The following is a 12957-nucleotide window of genomic DNA, read 5'->3' as shown; positions in this document are numbered from 1 at the left end:
CCAATCAGAATCAGGTAATGATTGGGGTAGGATCCTCTTTTCTATGCTGTGTCTGAGGGCTGGGAGAAAGTGAGACTGCAGATGCTGGAGAGTCAGAATCGAAAAGGGGGGCACTGGAAAAAGCACAGCAGGTCAGGTAGCATCCTGCTCCTGCTTTCTCAGCTATCTTCCCCCCAACCCCAACCCCCTCCCATTTATCTCCCAGCCCCTGGCCCACAAGCCTCATTCCTGATTAAGGGCTTTTGCCCGAAACGTTGATTCTCCTGCTCCTCGGATGCTGCCTGACCTGCTGTGCTTTTCCAGTGCCACACTCTTGACTCTGATCTCAAGCATCTGCAGTCTCCACTTTCTCTAGTGCTTTTTCCAGCACCAAACTTTTCGGGTCTTGCGGTCTGTTTGGCTAACAGGGCAAACCACTAGTAAGTCTTAACAAAAAGAGTCACTTGTCATCACAATAAGATATATTTTATTGCATAAATGCAATGGGTACGAGTTATATTGATTAGTTAGATATCATTACTAAAACTACCAGTGACCAGGAATGGCATGTCTGACCCCATCAGGATCTTAAGCTAGACTCCTTATTTCCCATTCAAGACTATGTGACATCATCTGACTACCATCCTTTCACTACTGATGTGTTTACAGAAGACTTTGTGATTTCCTTTCAGGTTAGCTATCAATCATTTTTTTGAACCTCTTTGTTTTTCATATTTACTTTTCATCTGCTTTCTGTATTCTGCTAATTTCACAACAGTATTAATAGCTGATATCTATCATAAGCACATATTTTGTTCTTGAACTTCATTTCTATCTTTTTTGTTATCTAGATTTGTGTTTTCTATCCTTCCCTTCTAAGGGAATATCACTTGATTGACTTTCCCAAGAACCATGTCTAGCAGTGCTTCCTTTCTTGTAGAATTTACTGCTGTTGGAAATTCTCCTGAGCACAATCAAGGAACACTTGTCCCTTGCTACCCCATATACTACCACTAACCAAATCTGCATTCAGATAATTAAAGTCTTCCATTGTCGCTATCTCATAATGTTTACATTAGTCTGTAATTTCGCTACAAATTTGTTCCTGTACATCCTTCCCACTAGCTGGTGGACTATTATTCTTACCTATTTTATTTCTTAGCTCTCACCAAATTGATCCTGTCCTTGAACCCCCTGAAATACTACCTTTCTCCAGTACTAGAATGCTTTCCTTGACCAAAACCACTACCATTCCTTCTTGTTTCCTCTTCCTATTTTTTCAGATCACTTTTTAACTGGGAATATTTAATACCCAAATCTGCCGTTTCTTAAACCAGATTTCCATTATTGGCACAACAGCACAATCCAAGGTAATCTGTGCTTGAAACTCCCCAGTCCTAACAACTACACTCCTTGCATTCACACACACGCAGCATAAACCTGAGTTAAACTTCATTTCTTCTTTCCTTACTCTGACTCCACTTATTATCTGACTATTCTTTAATTTAGTATTATCTGCCTCTGCCAGAGTGTCATACATCCTGGTATTACTTTGTAACATTCGCTCCTTTTTCTCACATCCCTGATCAGTTAGTTTAAATCGTCCCCAAAAGCACTAGCCAAACACCCCATCAGGAACTCATTCAGCTCGGTTCAGATGCAACCCATCTGAATATCTAGATGCCTTCTCCTCCACAGCCAGAGTCCCAGGAATCTAATTTCTCCATTCTCGCATCAACTTATTTGGGGAAAAAATATTAAGAGTAAAACAATTGAATACTATTAACCATTATCACTAGATAAAAATATTAAGCCTATGTCTGTAAATAATAATTAAAGTGATGCTGTTGCAAGGATTTGTAAATAATCAGTAAATATAGTGGTACCACCTACCCTGACTGCAGAATATGGCATACTTCCTCTATGTCATTTTTAATTACAGCGCAGTGCAGATGTTTTCCATATTTTGGTTCCCCTAATTATAAAAGAAAACAAAAATTAAAAACTGAAAACCTACATATTAACCATGAAAGGGAAAAAGCAATACAGAATGTTTATTACTATTGATTAGCTCATTGACTAATCAGTGGCAGGTTCAATTCCCAAACCAGTTGGTTTTATCGGGAAGGACTCTCCTTCTTAATCTCTCACTTACCTGAGGCATGATGACCCTCAAATTAAACCACCGTCAATCATCTCTCACTAATGAGAGAAAGGTCCTATGGCCTTGTAAGACTATAGCAACTTTGCCTTTAACCCCAAAAGGCAGAACAAGTAGGTTAGACGAGGGAAACCCAGTGGATGTGGTCTATCTAGACTTTCAAAAGGCCTTTGATAAGGTGCCACACGGGAGGCTGCTGAGCAAGGTGAGGGCCCATGGTGTTCGAGGTGAGCTGCTGGGATGGATTGAGGATTGGCTGTCTAACAGAAGGCAGAGAGTTGGGATAAAAGGTTCTTTTTCAGAATGGCAGCCGGTGACGAGCGGTGTCCCGCAGGGTTCGGTGCTGGGGCCACAGCTGTTCGCATTATATATTAATGATTTGGATGAGGGAACCGGGGGCATTCTAGCGAAGTTTGCCGATGATACGAAGTTAGGTGGACAGGTAGGTAGTACTGAGGAAGTGGGGAGGCTACAGAAGGATCTAGACAGGTTGGGAGAGTGGTCCAGGAAATGGCTGATGGAATTTAACGTGAGCAAGTGTGAGGTCTTGCACTTTGGCAAAAAGAATAAAAGCATGGACTACTTTCTAAATGGTGAGAAAATTAATAAAGCCAAAGCACAAAGGGATCTGGGAGTGCTAGTCGAGGATTCTCTAAAGGTAAACATGCAGGTTGAGTCTGTGATTAAGAAAGCAAATGCAATGTTGTCTCTTATCTCAAGAGGGTTGGAATATAAAAGCAGAGATGTACTACTAAGACTTTATAAAGCTCTGGTTAGGCCCCATTTGGAGTACTGTGTCCAGTTTTGGTCCCCACACCTCAGGAAGGACATATTGGCACTGGAACGTGTCCAGCGGAGATTCACACGGATGATCCCTGGAATGACAGGTCTAGCATATGAGGAATGGCTGAGGATACTGGGATTGTATTCGTTGGAGTTTAGAAGATTAAGGGGAGATCTAATAGAGACGTACAAAATAATACATGGCTTTGAAAAGGTGGATGCTAGGAAATTGTTTCTGTTAGGCGAGGAGACTAGGACCCGTGGACACAGCCTTAGAATTAGAGGGGGTCATTTCAGAACAGAAATGCGGAGACATTTCTTCAGCCAGAGAGTGGTGGGCCTGTGGAATTCATTGCCACAGAGTGCAGTGGAAGCCGGGACGCTAAATGTCTTCAAGGCCGAGATTGATAGATTCTTGTTGTCTAGAGGAATTAAGGGCTACGGGGAGAATGCTGGTAAGTGGAGCTGAAATGCGCATCAGCCATGATTGAATGGTGGAGTGGACTCGATGGGCCGAATGGCCTTACTTCCACTCCTATGTCTTATGGTCTTATGGTCTAACCCCCACGACTTTCTCACTCAACCATTACTGTGCATCAAGTTGAGAAACATTCTGCCTCAACTGTTATTGTGTCAACAAATACAGACAACATATAAAACATGGAATTTCTAAAGCATATTATTTATATCACACAATATCCATGATCTTAGATAGATAGAAATGTAAAGAAATCACAGACATCTTGGGGTTATTTTATAGAGTTTGTAGGGTCTAGACTCTGGTTTGAAAACTCCTGTCTTCACCACCACCTTCTCAAAGGCAATTATTGAATAGCAATAAGTGCAGGTCTTGCCAAAACATCTACATCTCAAGAATAAATTTTAAAAGTCTAATTTTAAAATAACTTTCCTATCTCAGTTGAGAGATAGCAAACTGATGAGAAATGTTTTGCAGCTTTGTACAGTCCACCCAATCTTCATACAAATTTACTTGAGATTGCCCAAACTTGTTTTGGGAACATTAAAAAGGGGGTAAATCCTGTCACGAACTTGAGACAGATTCAAAACAACAGACAAAAGTGTAGATGTTGTATGATAATCAATACTGCTATGTAATCACATAGAGTCATAAACAAATATATCTTAACAATGTCTTGTAGCAAAACTAAAATACAAATGTTTTTCCTTCAATTATAGTAATGAGCACACACTGACGAGAATATGAAAGATCAAAGAGGTGAAGCAGGGAGCCAGGAACACTGGCGTTATTGCCAAAAAACAAAGAGAGAAAAAGTAAAAGCTGGCACGGAGCTGAAAACAGAAATATTTCAATTATGTCTCCTACATTCTTGTCTCGCCATGTGTATTCAGAGATTGTAATCACATTGTGTATCTAAGATGGGCATCCTGGTTAGTTTGATGATGAACAACAGTTTAATTTTTCATCGTCTCTTTGGTCTTGGATACCCTCAACAACAAATGTTCACCGCTAAGACTGAAAGCAAAATATTTGTACAATCTTATCTTTGTTATAAGACTTCTGTGAGACATATTTGTTTATGAGTCCATTTCTGGGTTTATAAAATATTGTGTTAGTAATACTTTCTTTGTTTAACTCTTGTCCTATAAAGATTTTTGGTTAAAATGTGAAATGTTTTGGCACAATTTCTCTAATCTGTAGTTGTAAATTTAAATTACTTTTAAAAAAAGTTGTAGTCTCTAGGTGCCATGTTAGCTCAGTTGGCTAAATGGCCTGCATGTGTTACTGAATAAAAGCAACAGTAGGAGTCCAATTTCTGTTCCAGCCGTAATACACTTGGGCTCTGCCTCCTTGACCTAGCCTGAGAGTGGAAGGTACTGGCAAACCACCACTGACAAAAACTGCCAAGAACACAACATGAAGCATCAGCAGATAATGAGCCAAGGACCTGCCTTCAGGCAAAGGATGCATAACACAACACTTGCCTCGACTGAGATTTTAACAAATAACGCCCGAGTAGACATTAAAAAGAGGTTAATTTCTCTCATCAGTCTGAGATAACATCAAAGACAAATCCAAACAGCAGCCAGTAGTATAAAGCTAGTTTGGTAATCATCAGTGCCACATAGTCTCATGGACTCATAAACAAATATGTCTCACAGAAGTCTTATAACAAAGATAAGATTGTACAAATATTTTGCTTTCAGTCTTAGCGGTGAACATTTGTTGTTGAGGGTATCCAAGACCAAAGAGACGATGAAAAATTAAACTGTTGTTCATCATCAAACTAACCAGGATGCCCATCTTAGATACACAATGTGATTACAATCTCTGAATACACATGGCGAGACAAGAACGTAGGAGACATAATTGAAATATTTCTGTTTTCAGCTCCGTGCCAGCTTTTACTTTTTCTCTCTTTGTTTTTTGGCAATAACGCCAGTGTTCCTGGCTCCCTGCTTCACCTCTTTGATCTTTCATATTCTCATCAGTGTGTGCTCATTACTATAACTGAAAGAAAAACATTCGTATTTTAGTTTTGCTACAAAACATCGCTGAGATATATTTGTTTATGCCTCTATGCGATTACATAGCACTATTGATGCTGCCTGATCTGCTGTGCTGTTCCAGCACCACACTCTCAACTCTGATCTCTAGCTTCATTTACTAGCTACTCAAGTCAGGTGTTTTCATTCATCTTACCTTAAAAATTCCAATTCCCAAACTAAATGTTGTATTCCTGGAATGTATGATTCATGAAATTACATATTTGTAACTGTATATGAGACCAGTTTGAGCAGTCTCAAATCAGTTTCTACTGAGCTCGTGTACTGTGCAAAACAACAGAGAATTTTCAACATGCTTGCAGAAATAAGAGATCACAGTTAGAACAGAAAAGGAAATCTGGTCTTTATATAAAGTCTTTTTAAAAAGCCAAATTGCAGCTAGAACTAGTCAGCATCAACCTGTTCCAGACAACTAAGACATCACTTCAAACAACTAATTGAACATGATAGTAATGTGGTGCTACTAATTCAGAGCATCAAGAGTACAATTCTTTCAGCCGCTTGGTAAGAGACTGCTCTCTGCTTTCTCTTGCATCTGAAGTCTGAGATCAAGTTGACAACTCAATCAATATTCATTCAGCTCCTAAACTGAACTGCATATACAAATAATTGAGTGTCATCATGATAGCAATATAAGAAACTGTGAGTAATAAATTTAAAGTTGTAAAACCTGGAGCATTCTTACCAGTACATCAACCACTAAACTAAACAAGCTAATAGATACTGCAAGGTTGTAGAAATTGTGCCATAAGCAATAAAGGAAATAAGTGAGACTCACGTGTTGTAGAAACTGTCACAATTGGGCTGTAGGCACAATTTCCTGTAGAACTAATGACTTTTAGTCGAAATCTATATGGGGTGGAAGCCTCAAGGCCTGTCACAACATGGTGTTTTGCATATCCTCTGGAAAAATAAAGACATATAGAATTTTGGGTCAACTGAACAAATAGCTCCAACATTCAAGAACTTAAATGTAAAAAGTATTTTTAATACATACTTACAAAATAGTTAAGTAGCAATATTATTAAAAGAGGTCACAAAAGTAGAAAAATGTAATCAATTTTAATATGTTTTCTACTGAGGTTTGAGCATAAAATATTTTCTGATCATGTTATTTGAGAACAGTCTGACTAAGTTACTGAGACTTATCAGTATTAGAGAACCATATAGGCAAATTAGCACCAGCATCTAGATTCTTTAATCTGGGATACTCCAACTGTGTAAATTTAATAAATCTCCAGTCAGTTGTTCTCCCCAAGGACAGGAAATCCTGTAGCAAAGGTACTAATGCGAAGACATAATGTTTAATATTAAGTGTTTCAGCATGAAGAATCATGGTGTCACTGACTCATAAATAAGTCTAGTGATGAATACTGTGTACAGCGTATTCCATTTCATAAATTTAGAGATGACAGCACATATTCTCCTATACTTAATAGGCCAAAAAAGAACAGGTTATTGTGAAAAAGAAACAAATTATCAAGTTCATCAGAGAGAAAAATTGTTTCTTTTTACTCTGATAGGATTTAATTTCATACAGAATGAAAGAATGTTATATTGCTGGGCTAAATTAATGTTGTCTTGTTGCCTACCAATTTGAAACCAATGTACTTCTGCCATCTAGTGGTGAATATCTAATAGCACAGAAATTAAATTTGTAAAAACAACAGTGAAAATTGTCGACAAAGATATTCCCAGCCTACTGCTACAGTCTTACTATTTTAGAAAGGCACCAAAGAGGTTAAAGAACAATGATTTAAAACAAAAAAAAATTAATAATTGTTCTATATAATTCTTAGCAATTGCCGGTGTTTATAATAGTTTGAGTGTTTGAGACTACATAATGGTAAAACATTCTAGATTATTCTTAGTGAAGCTAGATGCAGTTTTAACAGAGCCCATGCACAGAAATGTCTTTCCTGACTGAAGCTGTGAATTGATCAGCAAGAAGCTGTCAGTATACCAGCAGTGGTAACAAGCACAATGGTGTTGTTGCAACAGAAATGATCAATTGTTTTATTGTTTTGCTTAATTTAGTAGCAAGCCCATAACTGTTAAGCTCCACAGTTAGTAAATTTAGCAAAATGGAACAGGAATTTATTATGTATCTAAAATATTTGGTTTCCTTTTTGTTAGCATCACAGATCCTCAAATGTTAATGGTTACTCAACAGAATATCAAATGAAAAAGACACAAGGAAAGTGTTGAATATGAGTTTTACTAAACAAGCTTGCCATTTTCTAATTGTAGTGTAATAGTACTTAAAAATTAGCTACAGTTTCCCTTCACAACATTATTTCTACAAACATACTAATATGTATAAACTATTTATGTTTCGGGAAGAATAGAAGCACGACAATTAAAAAACACATACGCAGTGTTTTGTCCGAAACAAATTCAAACAATTAATGCCCGAATGCCATGTAAACATAAGAGGGCGAACAACACAACTTCGGTCATCAATATGCTCCCTTATATAGAGTTATGTGCAATCCAGACCTCAGATTTGTGTAATTTCCAGAATGAAATTTCTGCAATTACCTTCCTGATTCTGCAAAATCATGCATGTGGAACTCCAGAATATTCAGCTAATTTTCATAATTTAACCATGGCTGGTTATCTTTGACAAGAGAAGAAATTTATGTCAACTTGTATTTATATGGGATAAGGGCAATAAACCTTTGAATGAGCAAGAACAGTTTTGTGGAGTTCAGAGAAGCAATCTTACTCTTCTTGCCCCAAGGGGGAAAATTTAACACAACTTACAAGGCCTCATCTTGCACATTAGACATTACTGAACAGATCAGACATACAGTGCACTGCACTGAGATGATGTACAAAATGCTATTAGAGTCCGATAATAGGATTTTGGATTTAATCTGCTTATAAGTATGAGACCATTTTTGTAGGAACGATACTGCCTCGCTATTTCTTTGAGTGCCTTAAATGTCCCAAAATCAGCAGCACTCCGACCATCGTGGAGCAGGAAACTGTCCCACTGCACATTAACTTTTAATCTGTCTAGTACCACTAGGTGAGCAGAGTTAACCCCCATTCGCTCCCCCTTCCCCCTCCACCACCACCACCACCCACAATATTTCTTACATAGTGTCAATAGAATTGCACTAAAGTGCATTTGGGCAGAGGTCAAACAGAAAAGGTATTCCCTCGTTTTTCTTTCCTTAACAGCCAGGAAAATGGTACACATGGGTGTTGGGAACAGGAAAGCTAGTTCTCTAGTGGACAAACTAGCAAAAACATATACTAGAAAATGTCATTAGCTGGGTTAGGAGCTCGTTCAATTCAAAAACCATACTACAAAATGAGACAGGAGTTCCTGCTTCTCGATTTAAAGTTGCCATAAATTGAGATGGGAATTGCTCATGTAATACAAAACAAACAATGTTGGAAATGCTGAACGGGACTAGGGTATCTATTCAGAGAGAAACAGAGTTAACTTTGTAGGTCAAACTTTGTAGGATAAAGGCTCACCCACCTGAAATACTAGCTCTGCTTTTCTCTCCACAGTTATTTGCAGAGCTGCTCAATATTCCTTGCATTCTCAGTTTTTGATTCATAATTGCAATCTTATAACACTTAGCTCCCCTATAGATGCTGATTAATGTGTTAGGAGCTTTGGTTAAAAATGTTCAAAGTTCTGACCAGGGAATTCTGGTTTAGTAACTAAGATAATGGCTGAGATGATATTCCTGCTAGATCTGTAATCTAATGACTAAAATAAAGAGTCTCTACTGCTCAAATTCAGTGAAACAATCATGGAACAGGCACGTGTTATATTTCTGAATTGTTTTCAATATTTTTGCTGGTTTCCTGAAGGCCAGAATAGGTCCTTACTTGACTGATATCTGAGTAATTTTCCAAACTCAAGGTTCAAACCTACTTACTGTTTTTTACCTTACTGGTTACATTGCACATTCCCAGATGATCTTTGCTAATTTAAAACGCTGGAGAATACCTTCTAGATTATGACTTAGGTCATAAACCACTAGCTGGATATTTAACATGTAAATCAATAATTGAAATAAAACAATGACACCACACCTCAAATATTGTCTGCAATTTTGGTCTCCTTATTATATGAACATAGGCCATTCAGCCCCTCGAGCCTGTCCCACCATTCCTATTTAAGGATGGATATAAATGCGCTGGAAGCAGTCCATGGAAGTTTATTGAACTGATACCTGGGATGTGTGTTTTTAATGAGGAGAGATTGGTAGGCCAGGCTTGTTTCTACCAGAGTTTAGAAGAGTAAGAGATAACTGGATCGAAGTAGGTAAGATTTTGAATGGCTTTGATAGATGAATATGGAAAGGATGTTTCATCCTCTGGGTGAGTCCAGAACTTAGGGTCACTCTTTTAAAATCAGGTGTTACCTTTTTAGGACAACGATGAGAAGATTTTTTTTATCTCTCAGGAACTTGTATGAACTTCGCCTCTCTGCCTCAGAAAGCAGGTTTTTGTATCTCTAAGGCGCAGCTTGTAGATCCTTTTTAGAAAACAGAATGAAAGGTTGTATAGGATTGATGGGCATGTGAATTTAAATACAAATCAGAGATTGCTTAGGGAATAGGAGGGAGTTTGGCAAATGGTTAACTTGTGCTCTTATTTCATATTTTCTTTTGTAATATATAGATTCACATTACTTAATTGTTTAAACATTCCAAACATCTTAACTTGGAAGACATTTGCCAAAACAGGGAAGGTATCTCTGCCAAATCTGAAGGCATGTTTCATGCAACTGCTATGAATGGCTGTGTAAATTAATATGGTATTGGATGCATTTGAATACTGTTTGAGTATAAAAGCTGCCTCATAAACTGTACTCCTGCATCCTTATTTTTCAGTCAGAGGACAGGCACAACAATATCAGTTTCCATTGCCATGATATCTGAGTTAAATAACGTATGTCTGACATGTATAGAATACAAAGCAAAAGCTACAATAGTTGCACAATTAGTGGTTACATTTTAATTAATTTTTTTTACAGAAGACTTGTTTAGAATTTTTAATTAAATGGATAAATGAGAATGGGGAAATTTAGTGATAGGAAGACAATTAACAAAAGCACCCATTAAAGTCCAAAAAATAAGGGTGACATTAAGTTGATCATCTGGTATTGTGGTGACCATGTGAAAGTTGGGAAAAGCAAAGGAAGAGGAAGAATTAAAAAGCTCAATGAGCAAAACAAGTTTCTTAATAAAAATTATCTAATATTAAATGTTTTCTATATATTTTTTCCAAATGCACTTTCTTTAAATCACTTAAAAGTGATTTCTCTAAGAGCACAGATACGTTAAACTTTTTTGTGTGGTAGGGCATGTAGGGTAGTTTAAACGATCTGGCTTATGAATGTGCTGAGACTTCCAGGTTGTTAAGCAGAGAACATTATCTACGATACTGTCGAGGACTCCTTCCTTTGCCAACCTAGTAATACGCTTGGTCTTTATGCATGCATATACTTTGACAGGAAACCATTTTTTTTTACTTTGGGTCAATAACTTCAAAATTTATACAGTCAGATTTGATGGGCTTCAGCTGGCTGAATGTCTGGGAGATGATGAATCAATATTTCACATTTCACCTCATATCATTAACTGATGTGGAACATCTGGGGTCTTATTGTTTGTGCTGGCCCAGCCAGTTACCTCCATGAATGAATGAAATGAGCCAAAGCTTGAAAAAAGTTATATATTTTAGGGCAGTAAAACTATTTTGTTAAACTGGTGGAAAAGTCAAAGGTTACTGGAATGTAAAACAGATAGAACAATACAGACTTGGTTAAATGAAAGCACCTTTTCAAAAACGCAAAATTACATGGTAATACAATGAGATTTTCCTGCAGGGGAGAGGATTGTAATTCCATTTTTTTTATTTCCGGATGCCTGTTAAAACCTTTGGCTAAAAAGAGAAAATTGGTTATGACTTCACAAATGCTACATACATCTACATTCAAGAAGGAAAAGATAGACAAATATAGGGCTGGATCCTACCATATATTTTCACAAGCGATCATTTTTCAGCAAGTTTCCTGATATCTCTTCCAAGAGGCCTAACAAGTTTTCTTGCACTACCATTCCAAACCTGCCTCATCAATTACCTACCACGGCTCTATGGTGCCCCACTCATCCAATGCTAGCTCAATTCTCCCACTCATGTAGATGGATACACTCACATCACTGACACCAGCACAATATTTAAAAGGCGGTCGTGCACTCGGTCAAGCGCTGTCAGTCCATAGTCCTGTTCATCACACTTCCCTCAGGTATGGCAAATAACAGGAAATTGGTGGCCTACTTTGCGGACAGGAACCAGGGAAGTCAAGCTGGATAGATGGTACAGAAGAAGGATGTGCTCTTCTCACAGGACTGGCAGAGGAGGCCATAACACCAGACGCTGCCAGCCTGGTCCGACGTTGAAACCCAGGTCATTGCATTCTCATCCCATCTGAAGTAATGTTCAGCAGAGTAGGAAGATGGTCAGTGACCTTCTCTGCTCTGCTCAGCCAAGTTAAGTGCCATGCTTCCTCACATTCACTATATTTATGCTACTGCACCAAGTCTCATGCTCTACCACTATGTCATTGCATCACCCATCCCTCACTTTCCCCTACCCACCTAATTCCTCCACACTATAACTCTACATGGTCTCTGTGCCTCTGACTCACTCACTCACTCAAGGGACCTCACCACCTTTCCTCCACCTGCACCAGTACCAACAGCTGTGCCATCTACTTTAATCTCACTCAGTCACTTCTCATTTTCCCTCATTCAAGGAGAAAACAGCATATAATGGTAGACCTCACACCCTAAGAAAAGTAGGTCCTGACCTTGACTGCCCAGAGTGATTGAATGACTCTGGAGCGATACTGGGGGCTGCCCTGGACTTACTGAACACGATCCCCGACTGAAAACTGTCTCCCTTGGGGTTTACTCCACTAAGGAATTGAGACATAGTCATTTGCTTGAAGAATCTGCAGTATATTTGGTGCATACACTATTGGCACATGGCACAAATGTGACATAGATGGCTTGATCGATGGTTGCTAATAACCATGCCAAGCTTTCCAGCCTTGTGACTGTGCTAAAAGGCAAGTAAAGACAGAAGTACTGTCCGTTTGTTAGCTCTGGCTGAGGGGGCAAAGTGTTAAAAGGCATGGCAACACAAGGCAAGGATGCTGTGAGTCTCCATGTTTGCGTGCAATGAATGAGCGTCATAGCGGCTTGGAGTCAGATACCATGGAAACAGACCCTTCGGTCCAACTCATCCACATTGATGAGACATCGCAATCTGACCAAGTTCCATTTGCCAGTATTTAGCCCATATCTTCTGAACCCTTCCTATTCATATACCAACCAAATGTCTTTTAAATGTTGTAATTGTATCGGCTTCCACCACTTCCTAGGGCAGTTGGTTCCAACAAGTCTCTTCACAGCCCAGATCCTTCAGGGCCTTGGAAGATATTGGGA

The 12957-nt window shown here is 38.5% G+C and overlaps 1 protein-coding gene across 4 annotated transcripts in view; it reads right to left on the bottom strand.

The window, feature by feature from the left end:
* Positions 1-12957, bottom strand: part of fank1 (fibronectin type III and ankyrin repeat domains 1) — a 65776-nt gene that overhangs the window by 36754 nt on the left and 16065 nt on the right. For all 4 annotated transcript variants that reach the window (XR_011954692.1, XM_072557575.1, XM_072557576.1 and 1 more), the window contains exons 3-4: positions 6249-6373; positions 1873-1954 (exon numbers count right to left, since the gene is read on the bottom strand). Coding sequence is in view for 3 of the 4 variants with exons in the window: in XM_072557575.1 (XP_072413676.1) it covers positions 1873-1954; positions 6249-6373 (207 nt within the window). In the remaining variant the exon portion in view is untranslated. The remainder of the gene's footprint in view (positions 1-1872; positions 1955-6248; positions 6374-12957) is intronic.

Source organism: Chiloscyllium punctatum, chromosome 38 (genome assembly GCF_047496795.1).
Source record: "Chiloscyllium punctatum isolate Juve2018m chromosome 38, sChiPun1.3, whole genome shotgun sequence".
Classification (NCBI taxonomy): Eukaryota; Metazoa; Chordata; class Chondrichthyes; order Orectolobiformes; family Hemiscylliidae; genus Chiloscyllium; species Chiloscyllium punctatum.
The sequence above is the reverse complement of the archived record's forward strand: the minus strand, read 5'-3'. Positions and strand labels throughout refer to the sequence as shown.